The sequence below is a fragment of the Myxocyprinus asiaticus genome, chromosome 25, assembly GCF_019703515.2.
Source record: "Myxocyprinus asiaticus isolate MX2 ecotype Aquarium Trade chromosome 25, UBuf_Myxa_2, whole genome shotgun sequence".
In the NCBI taxonomy this organism is placed as follows: Eukaryota; Metazoa; Chordata; class Actinopteri; order Cypriniformes; family Catostomidae; genus Myxocyprinus; species Myxocyprinus asiaticus.
The window spans coordinates 6238662-6262920 of NC_059368.1; the positions used below are offsets into that span (position 1 = coordinate 6238662).

Genomic DNA, 24259 nt, shown 5'->3' on the forward strand with positions numbered 1-24259 from the left:
GTCACAGATGCTGTCGATTGAGCTTAACTTGTATTGAACCCAGAATATTCCTTTAAGAATAGGATTTGGATCAAAATGAGGGTGAGCAAATGATGACAGAACTTTCATTTTTGGGTGAACTTTCGTTTTAAGCCCAGGAAGAAGCCTCTGCCAAATCGTTGAGTTGGCAATCTTGTACTACAACTTGCCTCTCAGCAAATCAGGTAGGATTACCGGGCGGGCCTATTTATTATTAATTACATGATGTCATATAATTAATATTCATGAGCCAGCCTGATATGTTTTATAATGTCCCATCCACTTTTCAGATCATTCCAACATTCCTTCAAGAGAGTTTTTAAAAATAGGACTACGAAAAATTAAGTTGCACTGCCTGAAATTAGATTTGGAGAGAGGTGCTGAAAACCCATGTGTTAGTTGTGTGCTCTGGTGTTTGGAATGCCACACACAGCACAGTAGACTCCCAAACTTCAGCGCATGTTTATAAAGTCATGCCAGTGCTGGGCATGTGCCACGCTCTGTGGTCTGTCTGCGGCATGCTATTAATGGCCCCTGGCACAAACCTCACCTAAAAAATTATTGTTTCGTCCTGTTCGACTGGAAGAAGACGAGAGGCTCGTTTGGATTATTGGTGATGACACATTCCAAACCAGATAGACTCCTATGTTCCAGACATAATAAAAACCATCTGCTTCCACCAAACGTTCACAGAAACAGAATCAAATTAAACACAGACATTTGTACAGTTCTGTTTTATGTTTGAGACAAATTGGGCTAAGTAAGACCTGTACAATCACTCTGGTGTCGCAGTGTTGACAGAGTTTCATGTGGTCCACATTTGCAATGTTTATCTGGAGCTGGTTGCAGCTGTTATGTACATTGAACGTGATGGGAATGATTTAGATGTGTTCTCTGTGTTGTTTGATGTCTTGTTCATGGCAGAGATTGATTGTGTTTGTTTCTTAAATTCTGGTTGACAGATCCCCTGCTGAAAAGGCCAGCATGTGTTTTGGCAGGGTTATTATATCTTTGAAATTATTTATAGAAGTGTGTTTTTGTTGTTGTTGTATTTTTCAATTAAGTTTTGTTTTCTTTCTGTCTATTACTGTAGTTTTCATTTTTCTGTATTCTAGTTTTAGTTTATTTTTCGCTATATATATATATATATATATATATATATATATATATATATATATATATATATATATATACAGTTGAAGTCAGAAGTTTACATACACTAAGGTTGAAGTCATTAAAACTCATTTTTTAACCACTCTACAGATTTCATATTAGCAAACTATAGTTTTGGCAAGTTATTTAGGACATCTACTTTGTGCATGACACAAGTTATTTTTCCAACAATTGTTTACAGACAGATTGTTTTACTTTTAATTGACTTTATCACAATTCCAGTGGGTCAGAAGTTTACATATACTAAGTTAACTGTGCCTTTAAGCAGCTTGGAAAATTCCAGAAAATTATGTCAAGGCTTTAGACAATTAGCCAGTTAGCTTCTGATAGGAGGTGTACTGAATTGGAGGTGTACCTGTGGATGTATTTTAAGGCCTACCTTCAAATATTAATTTATTTCATTATAAATCTAAAATGTAATAAAATTTAAAAAAAGTTTTTGAAATTGATGATTTGGACCAAATAATAAAGAAAAGCAGCCAACAAATGCCCAGCATATAGATGGGAACTCTTTCAGTACTGTTTAAAAAGCATCCCAGGGTGATACCTCAAGAAGTTGGTTGAGAAAATGTCAAGAGTACATGTCTGCAAATTCTAGGCAAAGAGTGACTACTTTGAAGATGCTAAAATATAACACAGATTTGATTTATTTAAGTGTTTCAAAACTTTTGACCGGTAGTGTGTGTGTGTGTGTGTGTGTGTGTGTATATATATATATATATATATATATATATTTTTTTTTTTTTTTTTTTCACATTTTAGAATAATAGTAAAGTCATCAAAACTATGGAATAACATAAATGGAACTATGGGAATTATGTTGTGACTAAACAAAATCAAAACTGTGTTATATTTTAGCATCTTCAAAGTAGTCACTCTTTGCCTAGAATTTGCAGACATGTACTCTTGACATTTTCTCAACCAACTTCTTGAGGTATCACCCTGGGATGCTTTTTAAACAGTATTGAAGGAGTTCCCATCTATGTTGGGCACTTATTGGCTGCTTTTCTTTATTATTTGGTTCAAGTCATCAATTTAAAAAACTTTTTTTTTATTTATTTTTTTTATTAAATTTTAGTTTTATAATGAAATAAATTAATATGGTGGCACAATTATATTTTTGTCTACAAAAGTAATTTCAAACATTTAAGCATACACCTTCAGATCAAAAGATTTTTAAGATCATGAGTGTATGTGTATATATATGTAAATTTGTTTGTTTTTTTAGGGATGACAAAAGTTAAATATTTAATTTAAAGGAATAGTTCACCCAAAAATGAAAATTTACTCACCCTCATGCCATCCACGATGTGTGTGATTGTTTTTCTTCTGTAGAACACAAATTAAGATTTTTAGAATAATATTTCAGCTCTGTAGGTCCATTTAATGCAAGTGAATGGTGGCCAGAACTTTGAATCTCCAAAAATTAAATAAAGGCATCATAAAAGTAATCCATATGACTCCAGTGGTTAAATCCATGCCTTCTGAAGCGATATGATAGGTTTGGGTGAGAAACAGATCAGTATTTAAGTTTTACTTAAAATCTTCAACTTTGACCGGCGAGTATGCGTAAAAAATGTGAATCACCAAAAAACAAAGGAAGAATGTGAAAGTGGAGATTTATAGTAAAAACGACTTAAATATTGATCTGTTTCTCACCCACACCTATCATATCACTTCAGAAGACATGGATTTAACTACTAGAGTCATATGGATTTATGCTGACTATGTGATTTTTGTATATTAAAAATTCTAGTCACCATTTACTGGCATTGTACGGACCGACAAAGCTGAGATGTTCTTCAAAAAATCTTTGTTTGTGTTCTGCAGAAGAAAGACAGTTATACACATCTGGGATGGCATGAAGGTGAGTAAAAGATGACAGAATTTACATTTTTGGGTGAATTATTCCTTTAAAAATGTTTATTGTATTTAGGTTTATGCTACGTTTAAAGGTGTTACATTTCTACATTTTATATTTTACCATATCAAAATCTAATATTTATTAGTGTTCATTTTTATTTTAGTTTAGATTTTAATAATTTTTAGTTTTTGACTCAAGACAATGTGTTTTATTTTACTGTCAGTTTTTCCTTTTATTTTTCCTTTTTTTCTTCTTCTTCAGCAAAAACCAGGCTTGGCCAGTGTAGAAATTCATGCTTGTCTACTTGTCTTGGTCTTTTCATCAAGGTAGTCAAAGACAAGTAATTTGCATTGCAACAAGCATGCATTTCAATATCAGTTACTGTTGTCTTTTGTGTATTTGAGCACTGACGTCTAATGCAACTTTATGGCACTTTTCATATTTGATGCTGAAAGCATCTCTTAAGAAAGCACTCAGACTTACAATCAAGACAAATTCTTTTACCACATCACTTGTGCTAGGCTCATATTCAGCTCTTGCAGTTTAATGTAGGGCTCTCTATGAGTTGTGTGGTGCCATGCGAGGGTCGGACGTGTGAAAGGCGAGCTCTGCGCACTTTGCTAGTTTTAATAATTTTTATCTCATAAACTGGTGTGATTCGATACACTCTGATTCTTAACTGTTCTAGGAAGACAATATGTAAAATAATTCAAAATCCTAGGGCTCTGGAGACATTAAAAACACTTACGTGCTCAAGCTAAAGCCCCTGAGGAGGCCGCAGACCAGGGACTCAATTTGGACAGTGCGGCGAAGGTCGTTGCTGATTGGAGGATCTTGATTACGTCAATCGATCACTGCCATGGAGACAAAATTGAGATGGTTACAAGAGTGTTGGATATTGAGAAACGGATCGATTATCTGGAGTCATTGGAGAGGAAATTAGCTGCTAATCCTCTAGCGACCAAGATAGACTTGGAGCGTGTCTGGGAAAAGTTGGAAGACTTAGAGAGTCATGGCCGGCGAAACAACATCCGAATTGTTGGAATTCCTGAAGACAAAGAAGGTCGAGATATGGTGAAATTTCTGGATGGGCTTTTCCTGAGTCTGCTCGACATAGCAGGCCATAAGCTGGAAATCGAGCGAGCTCACAGAGTTCCGGCTCGGAGATCCGCTGAGGGAGACAGGCCCCAGTCAATTCTGGCCAAATTTCTGAGATCATCCGATAAAGATCTTGTGTTACGCGAGACGAGTAAAGGAAGGCTTTCTTGGAAGAACTACAACATTTTCTTGTTCCCAGACTTTGCGAATTCGACAAGAGAGAAATGTGATCGATTCAAGGAATGCAAGAAACTCTTACATCAACTGATTCTAAGGATGGCCGCAAAATATTTATATGCCCACATCAAGCGATGTCCTTCGTAAAGGCAATGGAGTGAGTAGGTCATTGTGTGATACTTTCTGTGCAGCCGAGTGGGCCTGACTCACTGAACATTCACTTGACCGTCCGAGGAAACTGAGCACCTTTTTTTATTTTATTTTTGTGCTGGTTCCGCCTAGCGGCTGGAGTTTGTTTTATGGGATAGCACTCCTTCGGAACAGTTTGTGGATAAATCTGCATGTTCTTTTTGCTTACACCTCCTGTTGGTTGGATTTTGTTCTGTGGAATATTTCTTGCAAAACATTGGAGTGATTAGGGCATCTGTTGCACTCATGTAACAGCCGAGTGGGCCTTACTCACTGAACATTCACTTGACTGTCCAAAGAATATGGGCGCCTTTTTTGTTTCTTTTTGTGCTGGTTCTGCTTAGCAACTGGAGTTTGTTTTGTGGAGGAACACACCTTCGGAGTAGTTATGTGGATGAATCTACACGTTCTTTGTGCTTGTGCCTCCTATTGGCTGGAGTTTGTTTTATAGATTATTTTCTGTTGTGAAATTCTGTCTCACAAAATTTGTATAGAAGCACCGGACTTGAACAATACGATGGTAAAGTTGTCACGGGGGCTCTCGTAGGCGTACATGGCCTGTTTGAGTTTAGAGGGATGGACGCCGGTTGGCGCTGTCGTGCATGGGGTTAATGCGCACCTTTTTGTTTTTTCTGTGTTTTTTGTTCGGGGGGAAGTTCGGGGTTTGACTGTTGCACTAATGTTGGAATATGGCCATTATAAATTTATTTTTGACCCACAATCTTTTTTTTCTAATATGTCAAAATGTCAAATGTTAATATGAGTGGATTGTCTCTCTCCATGTGGAATGTGAAGGGGTTGGGGCACCCCATAAAAAGAAGGAAGGTTATTTCTTTTCTTAAACGTAAGAAATATGATATAATATTTCTTCAAGAAATGCATCTTTCCCTGCAGGAAGCTGAAAATTTGGGAAGATATGGGGTGGACATATTTTCTTTAGTGCTGGCTCAAGTAAGAGCAGGGGAGTCATTACATTGATAAGTAACCATCTACAATTCAAACCTCAAACAGATTAATGATAAATTAGGAAGAGTCATTATTGTTTTAGCAGAAATTCAGGGGCTAAAGTTGATTTTGGCTAATATTTACGCACCTAATGCTGATGATCAGGGCTTGTTTATAGATCATGAAGGGATGTTGCAAGCCGCAGGCACCACTCATGATATAATATTGGGAGGAGACTTTAATCTTTTGATGGACTTAGTCCTTGATCATAGTTAAGCAAAAGTGTGTAAGCCCTCTAGAGCAACAGTGATGCTTCACAAGATATGTAAAAATCTTGGTCTTACAGATATTTGGAGACTTTTGAATCCATCTGGTAGGGACTATAAATTTTTTTCTTCAGTCAATAAGATTTATTCTAAAATAGATTTTATATATATATATATATATATATATATATATATATATATATATATATATATATATATATAAGTCCCTCATTTCATCTGTTGTTGATTGTTCAATTGGAGACATTTTAGTCTTAGATCACGCCCTGGTGAGTTTAGAGGTGTTGCCACATACGGCGAAAAATAAATCATATAGTTGGCGCTTTAATGTATCCTTTTGCAAAATCCTGAATTCCAACAAATGATAAAGGCTGGAGTCAATGTCTATAGGGAGACCAACTGGTCCTCAGTATCCTCTGTGGGCGTGGCTTGGGATGCACTTAAGGCAGTTCTTAATGGTCGGATCATACAGTATGCCTCATTCATCAAAAAATCCAAAGCACGAGAACTCGATTTTGTTGTGGAAGGTGGAGTTTGGGCTATTCAGGGCAAGACAGTCATATTTTGAGTCGGGGGACAAAGCTTTTGGCTAGATATATAAAGCAGAGAGTGTCTTTTTCTACCATTCCCTCAGTGAAATCTGCTGGTGGTGAAATATTTACCTAATACTTACCATTGATATTAATAATGCTTTTAAAGAATTTTATCTTGATCTCTATAGTTCCACGTCTTCATCTACTGATGAAGATATTAGAAATTTTGTGGAACCATTAGAACTTCCTAAACTGATGACTGAGCAAAAAAATTATCTTGATTCTGAGATAAACTTGGAGGAGCTTGGCAAGGTAATTAAGGCCTTGCCTACAGGCAAGGCTCTGGGGCCAGATGGCTTTGCCGCTGAATTTTTTAGATCTTATGCTACAGAACTGGCTTCAGTTTTGTTCGAAGTTTATACGGAATTATTATAGAATGGAAAGCTTCCACTAACCGTGACACAAGCCCGGATCAGTCCGATTCTTAAAAAGAACAAAGATCCAAGTGAGTGTAAGAGTTACCATCTAATTTCCCTGATCCAGCTAGATGTAAAAATATTGTCAAAAATTCTGGCTAACCGATTAAGTAAAGTTATGACATCTCTTATACATATAGATCAGGTGGGATTTATTCGGGCTGAAGCTCTTCTGATAACATTAGGTGTTTCATCAATATTATGTGCTCAGTGGCGAATGATAATAATGTTATCCGGTCGCAGCCATCTCACTTAACGCCGAAAATGCGTTTGATATGGTAGAATGGGATTATCTTTTTAACATTTTGGAAATATACGGGTTCAGGAATACTTTTTTTTGGATGGATTAAGTTACTTTATAGACACCCGGTAGTGGCGGTACAAACAAATGGATTAATTTTAGATTATTTTACTCTGGATAGGGGCACCTGGCAGTGTTGCCCTCTTTCCCCATTATTGTTCTGTCTTGCCATTAGCCGTGATAAGAAGGGAAGATGATTAGCCGTGATAAGAAGGGAAGATGATTTTCCAGGGGTGGGGGTGGGAGGTGTGGTGCATAAGCTTTTGCTTTACGCAGATTAAATTTATTATTTGTCTCTAACCCCATTAAATCTATGCCTTGCCTCCATAGAATTATTAATTCCTTTTCTAAGTTCTCAGGATACAGAGTCAATTGGTCTAAATCCGAAGCTTTGGCTCTGACAGCGTACTGCCCGGTAACAACTTTCCAGCCGGGTGTCTTCCAGTGGCCCAAACAGGGCATTAAGTATTTGGGCATTTTATTCTCAGCAAATTTGTCTGATTTATTTAGAGTTAATTTTGACCCCTTAATTAAAAAAAAAAGGTTTTTGAGCGATGTGGGCAGGTGGGCTTCATTACATTTATCCATGACTGGGAAGGTAAATGTTATTAAAATGAATTGTATTCCAAAATGTAACTACTTGTTACAATCTTCCTGGTTTTGTTTTGAACAGGAAGTTCTTGCCCCTATTTTGCCATTGTAAAGCGTTTCTATCAAACTAATCGGAGAAATTAAGTTACACCCCATTATCTCGAATTTGCACTCAGTATGGACAAAAGTGTCCAGAGTGTTTAATTCGGACATTTATTTAAATGTTGCCTCAAGCAAGGGGTTACTACACTCTGTGACCTATATGAGAGTAGAGTGTTGAGATCTTTTGAAAATTTGGTTCAACATTTTGGGATTCCCAGATCTCAGTTCTATAGGTATTTACAGCTGTGCCACCTGCTCTGTATTGTTTTTGGGAGTAGCACACACCCCCTAAAGTGGCAGATACTCTGGGAGAAGTGATTACTGCTTTTGGAAAAGGTCATGAGGCATCAGTGTGTTACTCCGTTAATTCAGAGTCTTGGGGTCGGAGCTTTAACTTCTATCAAGAGATTATGGGAGAAAGATTTAAACTTGGTATTGGAGGAGGAAGTGTGGGCAAGGATTCTAAAAAATGTCAAGTCTGCATCTAGAGATGCAAGGGTGTGGCTTATGTAATTCAAGATTTTACCTTGATTCTATTGGACCCCCTCTAGATAGTATAGGCTTGGTCTTAAAGACACACCCACCTGCTGGCGATGCCAGTCAGAAGATGGAGACACAACCCATGTTTTCTGGGGATGTGTTAAGATTCAAGAATTTTGGTTGAAGGTTCAGAGTTGTATGTGTGACGTTTTGGGCACTCAAATTTTACTTTGCCCCAGTCTCTGTATTTTGGGTGATGGGGCGGTCATAAATTTGGGGGATAAACACGTTCAAAAATTGGGTTCTGACCAGTCTCATGATTGGCAGGCAAATTATTTTAAGGGGATGGAAGTCGGATGGAGTGCTTTCATTTCCGAGTGGTGTGCGGAGATGGGGAGGATGGCAGCTTTCGAAGAGGTGGCAAGTAGATGGCTGGGGTTTTGGGATTTGTTTGATAAGAAATGGGGCAATTATTTAGCGTTTTTGGGGGACTCTCGGGAAGGGGATGTGGAGAGAGAAGTTTAGTTTAATTATGTATGTTTATGTTTTCTTTTTTGTTTTCAGTTTTTTTTTTTTTTTGTGTGTGTGTGTGTGTGTGTGTGTGTGTATTATTATATGTGTGACCACAGGGGTGTTCTTTGGGGGTCAGGGTGGTGTTGGTGATTGGGGAGGGATATTAGTGGGGGTTAAATGTTAAATGTTGATTTGTTGTATATGTGTTGGGTTTTTCTTTGTTGTGTATATATGAATCAATAAAAAAATTTAATTGGAAAAATATAGGGCTCTCTACTTAAAAAGAAACATTCGCCTAGTTATAAATATGGACCTTAGTGCCAGCTTGGTCAAATGTGACTCGGAGGGACTTAAAATGATCTTCACCTGCAATGCTAATCCATAGGACACTGTACCAGCTCAATGCTCTGAGCTCAATTGATTTGTTCTGTTGTTCGTCCCCCGATCACTCTAAGCAGGGGCCACTCTCTGAGTCTCAGAGATATACAGCACAGATAGCTTTGCAGCAGCCTTCATCCCTTCAGAGCTGTGATCTTTTATGGATTTGAGTGCCTCTTTCTCTCATTCTTCTCAGAGAAGCAGCTGACTGCAGCAAACTGCCTGGGGGTGCTGGCCATGGCTGAGGCCATGTGCTGTACAGAGCTGCACAACATGGCCAAGGCCTTTGCCCTGCAGAACTTCCCTGATGTTGCAGGACAAGATGAGATTCTCAGCATCTCCATGGAAGACCTCGTCAACTATCTGTCCAATGACAGCCTGAACACCAAGGCTGAGGAGTTGGTTTACGAGACCGTCATCAAGTGGATCAAAAAAGACCCGGCTTGTAGAGTACAGGTGAGTTGGTAAAAGATGCTCACTTACTGTATGCATTCCAAGGGGCGGTTAAAACCAGACACGACCTTGCAATAAAACAACACTAGATTCTGTTGCACTCGGTCTAGCTGTTTTTAACACAAAAGCGTGTGGGCAGTGTTTGGGAAGCTACTTGAAACTGTAGCTTGCCAAATTGCAAGCTACTCATAATTTAAACAGTCAAACTAACCTTAACATAGTTAGCTCAAATGCAACAAAAGCGTTGAAACATATTGCAAAATAAATTCTTAATATTTTCATTCTAGTGGCTTAACTGCAGGAACGTACTTTTTGACTTCATGCGGTGTCTAAAAAATGCTGCGCTTCTGTGCAACATTCTGAAAAAACAAGGCATGCCTTAGCGGTCAATGATGTCCGTTTAGTGCATGTTTGCATAGGAAAACAATTGAAAAGCAGAGCAAGAACAACATTTTTGTGTCCTGTTTGCACTGTTTTTTAAATGTTGGTCTACGTACTGCATACTTGTGCTGGTCTGACGTCTTTATCGTTAAGGTGCATCTCGCTGTTTTTTCAGCATTTTGTTTCATGTGCACTGGCTTTTTAAGGTGCCGTGTTGATGCGGAACATTGTTGATTTTATAACAATGGACCAATCATATCAATATGTGGGTGGGATAAACATCTCGGGTGTATTGAGTGTTTGGACATTAGCAGCAGTGCACAGGAGTTGTTAAGCACCTTCTGTTCTGTCAGCTGTTTTTTACGCAAAAAGTGTCCTGTGTGAAAGACCGCTAAGTAACCAGTGTTGGGAAAGTATAGCTTCAAGCTTCTCATAATATAAAGTTGTTAAGCTTCAGTTAAACTAACCTGAAAGTAGATATCGGGTATTTCAAAAATGATAAAAATGTTTGTCAAATTTGTGAAGTATGTTTAATAGAATGTTGGTTTATATTTTTCAAAGAGGAAAAATTTTTTAAAGGAATATTCCGGGTTCAAAACACGTAGACATTTATTGTTGCACTTATCAGTCGCACACAATAAGACACCACATTTCAGCAGTACACAAAAGGTTTGCTTTTCAGCATCCACCACACTGACACACAGACACACACGCAGACAGTTTTGTGCGTCTCTCTCTCCTGTCTGCCGCTGTCTCCTCTCCTTATATACTCCCTCCGCCCCTCACTGGATCGCGAGAATGGTGTGGCACACAGGTGGACCTCATTCACCACTTATTTTTGTGGTAATCAACATTATGCCACAAATGCTATAAACTGAGCTTAACTTGCATTGAACCCGGAACATTCCTTTAAAGATGTGCAGCAGTCACTGATCTTGTCTTTTTTTTTTTTTTGTATCTCATAAATTAGATTTTCATATGTCACTTACATTAATGAAATTTGTCAAAGTGGATAAAGTTGTTAGAAGATGCACAACAGTCACTGGTCATTTCTTTAGTTTGTTGTGTCTTTAATTTGATTTGCTCACACTGCAAATTAAACTATGCATAAAGTTAGCCTGCATTTGATATACTCACCAAATCCAATTTTACTCAAATTTGCATTACATTCACATTCAACGATTATCAAAACTGATATTGTAGCCTGTGCATTTGCATTGAATATTTCAAAAATGGATCAAATTTATCTAAACATGTCAAATTCGCTTAATATGTTTTATAGATATCAAATTTTAAGTGGCTGTTTTTGACCTTGAGTCTTAAAAACTCTGTTTTGTAGTATGTTTTTTTTTTTTTTTTTTAAGCATTGTGCCTGCACTATTTTGTAGTTCAGTGTGAAAGCTGAATTTACCCTCTTTTTGTTGGGACACACCAGGAGTGCAGGCCTCCTGAAGTGCCTCTGTTTCTTTATGGATCAAAGGACCTGTCTGGGGTGGGCTCTAGACAATTCAATAGGCCTTCCTCAAATCTCATTCTATATTGAAAAAAGTTTGGCTTCCCAGAGCCCGGAGAACAAGAGGTCAACGTCATTTTACTGGCCTTGCACTTCTATTTCTGTTTCCCCTAAGAATACATTCAGGGTACCTGAAGCAAACATAAATAAGAGAGACTGGAGCAGAGAGCCACACATGAGCCAGGGCAAGATCTAATATTCAGGGGCCGTGTGGCGTAACATTAGACCCTTTGGAGTACTGATGGGTTGCACTGACTGTCTGAAATGCCCAAGCCCTGTGTGACAGTGCTGCCGAATCAGCCTGCTGTTTAAAACCCCCCTCACGCACCACAAGACCTTTCTCTCCACTATAAAATAGCCACAACTGTGCCGAGTATATAAAGAACACTTGAACATTGGGCTATGGACATTTTTTTTACAATCTCTCTGTATGTCTGACTTCTCTCTCAGGCATTTTTAACCTGTGACCATGCGCTACACGGACCGCTATCTCTGTTGCGCACCATCTCCGTGTTTACATTTGTGACTGCCGCTGCACGTGTTTACATGCGCTTGCTCCCACGAATGACGGGGGAGAATAGCGTGACAATGCCACAACTGATAGACATATTTAGCGCTACAATTTCTCCTATTCATGCCTAGATGAATGGTCCATCTCCTCCCTTTATAACGTCTCTGGCACTCTTTAATTTTTATTTATATATACAGTAATTATTTTAAATTAACACAATTAAGCCACTGCAGATGGTCCAGAATGCAGCAGCGCGTCTGGTCTTCAATCAGCCAAAAAGGACTCATGTCACCCCACTCTTAATTTCACTCCACTGGCTACCTGTCCAGCTGAAAACACATCTTTTCCATGAGCATTTAACCAACCCACACTAATTACACTTACTACTGCACTTAACCTGTACTTAATGTACAAAAAAAATAAAAAAATAATCTTGTCTGTCTCTTTCTTTTGTGTTAGTATCTTTACTACTCCAGCCACTGTGAGAACATGGCAGTCCTATACTGCAGATGTTCTTAAACTTTGTATGACAAATTGCTTGCTATGTGTCTCATTTGTAAGTCACTTTGGATAAAAGTGTCTGCTAAATTACTAAATGTAAATGCAATTGTATTTGCCCCCTTAGTTACTAAATCCCCAAATCTATGAAACTGCATTCATAATGGGGTAAAGCTGGACTAGACACACCCAGGTCTGATTACTGCCAGCCCTGTTCAATCAAATCAACATCTACACTACCGGTCAAAAGTTTTGAAACACTTGACTGAAATGTTTCTCATGATCTTAAAAATCTTTTGATCTGAAGGCGTATGCTTAAATGTTTGAAATTAGTTGTGTAGACAAAAATATAATTGTGCCACCATATTAATTTATTTCATTATAAAACTAAAATTTTATAAAAAATAAAAAAAATGTTTTTGAAATGGATGACTTGGACCAAATAATAAAGAAAAGCTGCCAATAAGTGCCCAACATAGATGGGAACTCCTTCAATACTGTTTAAAAAGCATCCCAGGGTGATACCTCAAGAAGTTGGTTGAGAAAATGTCAAGAGTACATGTCTGCAAATTCTAGATAAAGGGTGACTACTTTGAAGATGCTAAAATATAACACAGTTTTGATTTATTTTGGATTTTGTTTAGTCACAACATAATTCCCATAGTTCCATTTATGTTATTCCATAGTTTTGATGACTTTACTATTATTCTAAAAAAAGAAAAAAAATTAGAATAAAGAAAAAGTGTTTCAAATCTTTTGACCGGTAGTGTAAATATAACTTTTTTCAGCAGCATTAAGTTGGCTAAAAAGTCTCACCCAGTAGCACACTATGCCATGGTCGAAAGAAATTCCAGAAATGATGAGGAAAAAGGTGATTGAAATACATTGGCCTGGGAAGGGATACAAAGCTATTTCAAAGGCTCTGGGACTCCAAAGAACCACAGTAGAACCATTCTCTCCAAATGAAAACTTTGCACAGTAGTGAACCTTCCCAGAAGTGGCCAACCTCCCAAAATTCCTCCAAGAGCACAGCGACGACTCATCCAGAAGTCACAAAAAAGACATGGACAACCTCCAAGGAACTGCAGGCCTCTGTCGCATCAATAAAGGTCACTGTTCATGATTCCACTATTAGAAAGACACTGGCCAAAACTGGCATCCATGGAACAGTAGCGAGATGAAAACCACTGCTTACCCAGAAGAACATTAAGGCTCGTCTGAATTTTGCCAAAACACACCTTGATGATCCTCAAACCTTTTGGTAGAATGTTCTGTGGACTGATGAGTCGAAAGTGAAACTGTTAGGAATACAGTGGTCCCGTTACATCTGGTGTAAATCAAATACAGAATTCCACAAAAAGAATATCATACCTACAGTTAAGCATGGTGGTGGTAGTGTAATGGTGTGGGGATGCTTTGCTGCTTCAGGGCGACTTGCAATAATTGAGGGAAACATGAATTCTGCTCTCTACCAGAAAATCTTAAAGGAGAACATCCGGTCATCAGTCTGTGAGTTGAACCTCAAGCACAACTGGATTATGCAGCAAGACAAAGATCCAAAGAATAGGAGTAAGTCCACCTCTGAATGTCTCAAAAGAAGCTAAATTAAAGTTTTGGAGTGACCTAGTCAAAGTCCTGACTTGAACCCAATTGAGATGCTGTGGCAGGACCTTAAACGGGCAGTTCTTGCTAGAAAACCCTCCAATCTGTACCTGTGTGTGTGTGTGTGTGTGTGTGTGTGTGTGTGTGTGTGTGTGTGTGTGTGTGATGTATGTATATGATATATATATATATATATATATATATATATATATATATATATATATATATATATATATATATATATATATACACATCAGCCACAACATTAAAACCACCTGCCTAATATTGTGTAGGTCCCCCTCGTGCTGCCAAAACAGTGCCAAGCCTATGCTATTCTTCTCACCACAATTGTACAGAGCGGTTATCCGAGTTACCGTAGACTTTGTCAGTTCAAACCAGTCTGGCCATTATCTGTTGACCTCTCTCATCAACAAGGCATTTCCGTCCACAGAACTGCGGCTCACTGGATGTTTTTTTGTTTTTGGCACCATTCGGAGTAAATTCTAGAGACTGTTGTGTGTGAAAATCCCAGGAGATCATTAGTTACAGAAATACTCAAACCAGCCCGTCTGGCACCAACAATCATCCATGCGATTATCTAATCAGCCAATCATCTGGCAGCAGTGCAGTGCATAAAATCAAGCAGATATGGGACAGGAGCTTCAGTTAATGTTCACATCAACCATCAGAATGTGGGAAAAAATGTGATCTCAGTGATTTGGACCGTGGCATGATTGTTGGTGCCAGATGGGCTGGTTTGAGAGAGGTCAACAGAGAATGGCCAGACAGGTTCGAACTGACAAAGTCTACAGTAACTCAGATTACCTCTCTGTACAATTGTGGTGAGAAGAATGTAATCTCGGAATGCTATTCTGAGATGCGGGTTGGTGCTGTTTTGGCGGCACGAGGGGGACCTACACAATATTATGCAGGTGGTTTTAATGTTGTGGCTGATAGGTGTATATGACTATAAAAAAGTTTTTGGGCTTATATAAAAATAAGGAGGTTATTTCAAACAGTATCTCACCTAGGTCACCAGAATCAGGGTTGATCAACCTCCAAAATCCCAATTTAACCCCTGGGTACAAACTAAGGATGGAATGATACCATTTTTTCTCTTCCGATTCCGATACCTGAACTATTAGTATTGTCCGATACTGATCCAATACCAGTGTTGCTGTTTTTTTAATGAGTTCAGAACATTTATAATTCACTGTGTGGAACTGATTGGGAGTACTCTTTGTGTAAAGAAACAAAAACCTCTAACAATACATTATTTCATTATAAAATACGATAACAAAACAATTACACAAGAACATGTGCAAAACTTTATTGTTAACTAGTCTGCAGGATGCAGCAGCAAAAATAACAGTAATTCCAGTGAAGGTGTTCAGTAGTAAAGAAGACAGTTCTCTCTCTCTCTCTCTCTCTCTCTCTCTCTCTCTCTCTGTTATTTATTTATTTCATTTTAGTTTTATTAGTATATCAATACAATTTTCAATCACACAGTAATTTTTTGAACGGCATTATTTTTATTGTAATTCCTAATAATAATAATAATTTTACGATACATTGATAATACATTTCAGTTGTAATTTCTTAAGGCTTTTATTTTGAAATCTCAGTGCCGAGCGCTCCAGAAAGTCTGTGTTTGAGTGTTTGTTTGTAGGCTAATTCACAGTAGTGTAATACGCTTCTCATTCAACATCTGGTAAAATGCTTGTCCAGTGCCGTTCTCAATGCATGTTATAGGTGGACCGAACTATTGATCATCTACATCTGAGATGGAGTTTGTGTGGAGCGACCACATATTGCACTGAGCAGCGCATCACAATGAAATGTATGGACATATTAAAACAATAGCAACTTTCATGCTTCACACTAATTTACTGCTAAATAAGCGGGTGCTCCGTTGTGTGTGTGGGCTGGCTGCTACAGCCAGATCTTCATGCACAGTGATATATGGATCTTTATTGTTCAATCCTTCATGCCGCTGCACAATTTGCATTAGTTTATTACAGTGAGTCAACATGCTTTTTATGTGCTTGTAATGCCAGGGCCCATGTAAGCTGCTTTGGATAGAGTAAGGCTTTAAATAGAGCCTCTTACAGCACACCTGGGACCAGCACTGAGCCCCTACCTGAGATGTGAACGATCAGCCCTGTCCTAATGTTAGTAAATTATCCTTACTCTGTCCTTGGTCTGATAATTATAAGTATAGGATGGACTGGATGGTGATTAATGTTGTCACGTGACCCAATCCAGTCTATATTAGTAAATGAGGGGCTCTGGAAAGACATTGGAATGAGAATGAAGAGTTATGCAGAGGCATAAATAAAAAAGCCAAAATATTTTAACACTTGCTTAATGAGCGAGTAGTTCTTGGATGGGTTTACTGAAGCCTTCAGAATATAAAGATCTAGACTTGTGTAGCTAGACTTTTGACTGTTGGTATAAAGTCTGGTCCACATAGCAGATTCTGGCAAAGAAGTGATCACTTAGACTTGACCTTTTGACTTGAACTATTTGTCTGGTGGTTGGTCGATGTGGAACACTTCTTGTCTAAGTCAAGTCTCAAGTCTTTCAAAACCGAGTCTAAATCCTGGTGCACACTGTATGATTTTCATGGTCCTTTATAATTGTTGCTTGTCAGACTGTACAGTATGATCCCAGTTGGTAAAAGCCATGGCACACTGTGCAACATATGTCAGACTGTATGATAAACATCATAGCTGAGACTTTGGTCTCAGTCGTTCTAATTCTCAGCGCTAGCTGGGTGTTTTATCTCATCTGGCCATCATAGGAGCAGTTACACTGCACAACTGTGCAAACTTTCTGACACTGCCTGAACTTCGTCAGAGGCTAAGATTGGTAAAGTTTGTCAAGATGGACTCTGATGTTGGCTGTACAAAGCCTAGTTTAATACAGTTTTAAAAGTTTGAGATTTAAAGGATATACGCAAAGTCTTTCTAGCAATTCAGTCCACTGTCGGCCATCTTTGGAACACTCTCGGGAGGCTGTTTCCAGTCATGACAGTGCAGCTCCTATCTACCTGAATGGGGAAAGACCAAAATCTCAAAAATGGTTGGTCAAGATTACGATCACAAACATATTTCAAATCAGCAAAAAAAATTGATAATACTTGAATCATAAATTATGTTTCTTTACCTCATATTACGCTAAAAAATTCAATTTTCCTGACTTGTATTGCTAATGCGCATGCGCATTCTCGAGATGATTGACAGGCGATGTCTGTATCTAAAAGGCGATTGACTCGTTTACCTGTAAAGCAGGACTTCCTTTCTATATCTGTTGACCGTTGGGCGCTAGAGCTTTTTGGTTGGCCGTTCCAATTTCTCCCATTAAATAGAAGTGACCCATCTCTGCTAAATAGACTCTGGTTATATGTGCCTTACAGAAACAGTTGGAGTTTGAAATCACAAACATTCTAGGAGAGAGTCTTGGCCTGTTTGGAAATTCTATAAATGTAAGTCTATGGGATTTGGGGAATTTTTGATAATCTGCTAGGTGAAAACCTTAAGTCCGATCAATTCGAAAAGACATAACATCCCGAAAGTCTTTGCCAAGTTTGGTGGATGTAGATTGATAGCTCTATGAAGAGTTACAATTGATAATTTTGGTCTTGATTTAGGGAATCTGGAAAAACCCTAAACCAAGTCTGTAGAATAAAACTGCGTCTGTGAACATGTCGTACTAAGCGATCAAAGACTTATGCCCTACAACAAGAGAAATCTTTCACGATCCCTGAAATTTGTCTTAGATGGCAATATCATGGCCAGAATTGTACATTATATACCCGGCTTAAGTCAAGGCTCAAATCTTGGTTTTTCTTCATGGATCCAAGTCTACATCAAATCTTAAATCTTACAGTGGGTTGCACCAAAAATGATTAAATTAAGCAGAGTTTAGACCTAATCTAGTGTTTGTTAATCCAGGTTTTATTTAGATTCAAGTTGTGTTGCGCCACTTAATTTTAAACACAGCTTAACAAATCGGTGAGTAAAATGCTAACCTGTCATAAAATCCTTCAAATGCGAATAATTTTGTGTGGCATTCCATTAAATTGCTGGCTTTGCCATTTAATAAACACACTGATTTTATTTTTGTACACTGAATGTTTACGTTATTTGTACGTCATAGTACACACGTCAGATGGTATAGTATTGGAGCATTTTTACAAGAATAAGTAAGAGCGAAATATCTGACCTGATCTGGACAGCTCTAGTTTGGTGCAACTGGAATATTATATAAAAGTTAATATAAACTAAGATTAAGTCTACTAGTATAAGAGTACTAGTCAAATCTCAAATCACAAATCCTTTTGGTAACAATTTTCTACAGTACTGTATATGTTGTCAGACAATTCATTTTATTTACTTTTAAAAATATGTTATTTGCACTCCTATTTCACGTGAGTTTCTAATTTAGAGTCAAATTCAAGTCTGTAGTAATTGCCTACGAGTCTTATGTCAAATGTTTTGTGACTCAGTTCTGAATATTAGACTTGGACAAACTTTGATATGTATAAACTTTGATATATATTCCTCCTTACAATCTCAATATGTAGCAGCCTGGGAACATGTAAACATGACTTCCCGGTAATTTTTTGAAGTAATCATCAATCATATTGGAGCTTGCTGTTCAGAGAAAGCCCTTGGCATTTTTGTGTGAAGTACTGTTTAATGCATCTGTTAATGGTCCGTGAGCATGTCTAGTTTACTCATATCTAGTTTACTCAAAAGAGAAAGAGAACATGATAGCCGCTAGTCCTTCAAATTGCATGAAAAAAAAAAAAAAAAAAAATTTAGAACATGGCAGAGGGTTTGATAAACTTCACCCTCTAATCTGTGCCACCTGTCCACCTGCTGGGGACTGAGCTGCAGTCAGACTGTCACTCAAACGCAGAATAAACTTCCCGTACATGATTGCTAACAGCACGGCGCTGGAGCAACTAAAGATCAGACCTCCGTCCTACTGAGCGCGACCGAAAGTCCAAATCTTTTTCACCACCTCCGCCACGGCATGCCCAGAGTCCGGCCCACACATTTTCAATTAAAGATACCACTCCTCCCGCCAATTCCCACACAGCAGAGCCATTTGAGAACTGCCCCTGATGATTTCATATGGCGCTTTATCGTGACGGGTGAGGCCGTGTGACAAAGAAGGTTGACTAATTGCATCTCCTTTGAGGAGAGAACTAATATACAGCTGAAAAGAGCGCTTAATGAAGTTTTTTGCACAAGGGGGCAATCTGCATCCACCCTCGGAAGGGATATCTAATTCAGTAGTCACAAAATAACAATGGCTGTAGTGCTGTTGATGTTCTGTCAGGGCAGACAGTACTCATTAGCTGCCGGGGTCATGTTTGACTGAAGGGCACAGAGGAGAATCTGCCCATTTCAGCTTTTTAATGAGATCAGAACTTCATGAATTTGCAGATGTTACTCAAGACTTCAGTCTCGCCCTCTATTCAGTCTTCACGAATAAAGACATGGAAGGTGGATTAACCAATTTAAATGGCCATTAAGTCGAAATTAAATATGTTATGAAATAAATGGAACTGGAAAAATTCAGAAGAGAGGTACGGGAGTGTATTATCATTTCTAGCTAAAATGGACAGGCTAGTTAATGGTCTAATTTGTTTGTTTGTTTGTCATTGATCTAAAATATAGGAGTGTCTAATTCTGTTAAATACAAAATAGGATTGTCCTAGGTCTTGGGAAATAAGAGTTCTGTCTAATATGTAGACATACTCTAATGTTCACAGTGCAAAGACCTAAGTCAATAATAAAAAAAAAAAAGGTCATTTACATACAGTCTTGCCATCATAAGTGGCCAAAATGCCCCCCAAAATGAAAAATGTAAAAATATTATTATATTTGAAATGTATAGCATAAATCATAATTATATGTTAATAAATTGATTATATTGAAGTATTTGACAATACTTTTTTATTTGATTAGAAAACATATGTCCTTATACGGTATATCTACAAAAATGGATGTTAATGGAAAAGTTGATAACTGACACTGCTAAATTTAGACATTGCACACCAGACTACTTTTACTATTTCTGCCATAGCTTTATTTGGAAGAAAAAGTAAGAGTTATATGGTAGTATGCAATTCTGAATTTAGCTAATGTTATGAACTAGCTACACTTCACATTGCTTACAAAATGTAATCAGTGGAGTACTTATCTGCCACAAAAACACCAGAATTTATATAACTGAAACAGTGTCAGAAACATAGTCATGAACAGCAATATTTATTATACTATATATTTCGCTACACACAAGACACACATTGGTGTGAACATTTTTGATCATGGCTCAAATGAATCAGTGAATCACTTTTTTTCCCCTTCATTTACAAGAACAGTTTAAATGACCTGATTCACTAAAAATGATTCAGACTTTACATATGAGAGAGTGGGCAGTTTAAGAGAGCATGTATTGGATCAGTTCACTTGGCTATAAGATTTGTGTGCAATGAAATATGACATTAAAATCCAGCCATGTAGCATGTTGTTGCCCTGCACTGTTACTCGTTGAAAATAAGCAGGTTGGGTTTTAAAGAAGTAAAGATTTCATGACAATCAAGTTTGTAATACTTATCAATCGCCCACTCCTGATAACCATTTTATAAGTTATGAACATTCATAAAAGAATTACTCAGCATAGTTACATAGAAATCACTTTATTTCACTATAGAGCCATGGCTGTAATGCTGTAGAAAATACTTCCGGTGTGAAAGCCAAAAGGTGCGTCCCAAACCGCACACTTCTGCACTATTTTACGTCATTTTGAAGTGTAAGTGCATGTAATATGTTTACACTGAAAATGCAACAAAAATAAGTGTACTACGGATGATGCACTTTTTCAACTGTCAAAGTGGAGTGTGGAATGTTGGACACTTCATGCACTCAGCGCACGTGACTTGCCGTACATAGCGGAAGGCAGCGATGGTGATCTGGCAAAATAATTGTAAAGTAATGGAGAGTATGACAAGTAGTGAAACTTCTGTGAATACAGCACCTTACAAAAGTGAGTTAAACTCTTTACCATCATATCATGCTGTGTGAATATTTATATTATTAAGATGTAAGTGTTGAACTAAGGGTGGATAGCGTGCTAAAGTTAGTGGCAACACAACGCTTGGGTTTGAAACGTCACTTCCGTCCACTGTTAAATGGCAAACACTTCCGTGTAGTAAAAAAAAAAAGTTAAGTGTTCTATTTGGGACGATACTACACTTTGAAAATTAATTCACTACATGGCTGAGTGCATAGTACATTTTGTAAGTGCATAGTGTATATTGTGTCATTTGGGACACAGCTCTAGAAAGTCTGCAGCTGTTGTTATGATGTAGTTGCGTCAGAGACTATTTAGTAGGAACGGGCCACTTCTATTTAAATTAATGGGAGAAATTGGAATGCCCAACCAAGAAGCTCTAGCACCCAATGGTCAGCAGATGTAGAAAGGAAGTCCTGCCTTACAGGTAAAAGAGCTAATCACCTTTTAGATACATACATCGCCTGTCAATCAATTCGCTGATGTGCATGCGCATTAGCTATACAAGCCGGGAAAATTGCGTGTTTTAGCGTAATATGAGGTGTAGAAGCACAATTTATGATTCCGATATTATCATATTTAATTGTTGATTTGAAATATGCTCCTTGATTGTAATGTTGACCAACCGAATTTGAGATTTTGGTGTTCTCCAATAGGATAGGAGCTGCACTGGCATGACTAGAAGTAGCCTCCCGAGAGCATTCCAAAGATGGCCGACAGTGGACTGACTTAATTGCTAGAAAGACTTTGGTTGCGTTAAAGCTTCACACAAGTCTTGCTCAAGCTTGTGGTGTGAAACAGGCGTAACTCTCCCTTGAGCTTTCAAGCTACATCCACCAAATTTGCACAGACCTTAAGACTGTTCATGAATAGTATGCTATGTCTTTTCTAACTGATCAGACTTACATTTTTTGCACTGAGGATGTTAGAAAAAAAATCAGGAAATATCCTATAAACTTACATTGACGGAGTGTTCAAATGGGCCAACTGAATGCTCGTTAATTCAAACTCCAACTTTAAAAAATTTCAAATGTAAACAAACCACGAAAGGCCTTTAAAGGAATATTCCGGGTTCAATTCAAGTTAAGCTTAATAGACAGCATTTGTGGCATAATGTTTATTACCACAAAAAATTGTTTCGACTCGTCCCTCGTTTACTTCCATAAAAGTACAAATTGAGTTTACAGTGAGGCACTTACAATGGAAGTGAATGGGGCCAATTTTTGGAGGATTTAAAAGCAGAAATGTGAAGCTTACAATTTTACAAAGGCACTTACATTAATTCTTCTGCTAAAACTTATGTATTATTTGAGCTATAAAGTTGTTTAAATTGTCATTTGTTACAGTCATTTTAGGATTTTAGGTTTTGTTGACATCACATCGTCATGGCAACGAAGTGGTAATATTGGCTTTATAACTTAACACAGAAACAGTTAGTAAGTAATTTTATCACACTAAAATCATGTTAACACACGTATTGTTTGTGTCTTGTGGCTATACATTGAAATAGTATTTCAGTGTTCCTATAAATTTGGCTCTATTCACTTTCATTGTGCCTCAGTGTAATCCAGATTTTTGCTTTTTTTTTTTTTTTTTAAAGAAAAGGAGGGATAAGTAAAATAAAATAAAAAATTTAGGTAATCAGCATTATGCCACAAATACCATCGATTTAGCTTAACTTGTTTTGAACCTGGAATATTCCTTTAATCTCTCTCTCTCCCTCTATTTTTATCTGACTATCTATGTGACAGTCTGTCTTTCTAGATAGATAGCTATATGTAATGTCGGTATAACAATCAAACTTAAAACTAGTTTTAGACAAGGCTTTGTCAAGCCAACATCAAAGTCTGCCCTGTCAAACTTTACCTACTTAGTTTTACACTCTTCTACACTCTGTTCAATTCTAATATTTGGAAAAGATGGTCACTTAAAACTAAATTAAGATGTTTTTAGTGCAAAAACTAAATTATAAATGGACTTCAGGTAATTAAAAAAAATGCTACTGAAGTGCTGATTAAGGCCCCTTTAAACTCATGTGAAAAGTAAATGATATCACATGAAGCAGCTGTATATCTCTGTTGTGTTCACTCTGCTTGGAAAGCTGAGAGTCAGGCATGAGGCCAGCTAAATCTCGCTTCAATGCACAGACTTTTCGCTCTCTACCCTACTGTTTTTTTTTTTTTTTTTTTTTTTTCTGTGCCCATGTGTTCTGCCTCTCTCTCTCCCTCTTCCTCTCTCTCTCTTTCTCTCTCTCAGGAGGAAATACCCCCCGGCTGAACTCTTCTGTTGTGTGTGTGTGTGTGAGAGAGAGAGAGAGAGAGAGAGAGAGAGAGAGAATATTTCAATGGCTCATTTCTTTCTGCCATAGCTGATGTTATATTTAAGGGAAACTAAATAAAGTTCCTCCACACTGGTATCATTTGCATAAAATAGAATATGAGGCCTCCTGCACACATATTCTGTTCAAAACCTAGAGAGCATTTTAGGCAACATGCTGTAGGTATAGGCATCTTAATTTTGCTGACTTCTGTGCAATGAGCACAGTGTTTTTAATACAGTATAATAGAGTTGGGGTACTCAAGTTTGGGCTCGGACTTGAGTCTGAGTCACGAGTCCAATTTTAATGGACTTGGACTTGTCACGGACTCAGATGCATTTTTACTCTGACTTGACTCGGACTCGAGCCTTTGGGACTCTGGATTTTTTTTCCGAGTCCAGCCGAATCCATGACATTTGTGATGCAATGAAATAAATAAATAAATAAAACAGAAATTACTGAACACATCTCTGTCTGCATGCAGCTGTATTTGCCCCTGAAGTCGTAGAAGTTTTATTGTGTTTAAGCAAACACGCACACACATCCGCACGTGCACAGGCACACTCATCAGTCAACCAATACGCTTGAATGTTACTACGGAGACTACTTTATACCATCGACTACTGGGGTGGCTGGCACGATGAAAACATAGAGACGGGTATGTATCGAATGTAATAGAAACTAAAGGCAGTTTCACACAACACGGACCTGACAACTGGTAAAATTGCGTGTGGCGTTGTGCAGCCAAGATGATGCTCGCATTGCGGTTT

General features: G+C 37.8%; 1 protein-coding gene across 2 annotated transcripts in view; it reads left to right on the top strand.

Annotated features, from left to right (window-relative positions):
- The window catches only part of LOC127415642 (kelch-like protein 29), a 378370-nt gene that overhangs the window by 281201 nt on the left and 72910 nt on the right, over positions 1–24259 (top strand). For both annotated transcript variants that reach the window (XM_051654419.1, XM_051654420.1), the window contains exon 8: positions 9319–9578. In XM_051654419.1, coding sequence (XP_051510379.1) covers positions 9319–9578 — 260 coding nt within the window. The remainder of the gene's footprint in view (positions 1–9318; positions 9579–24259) is intronic.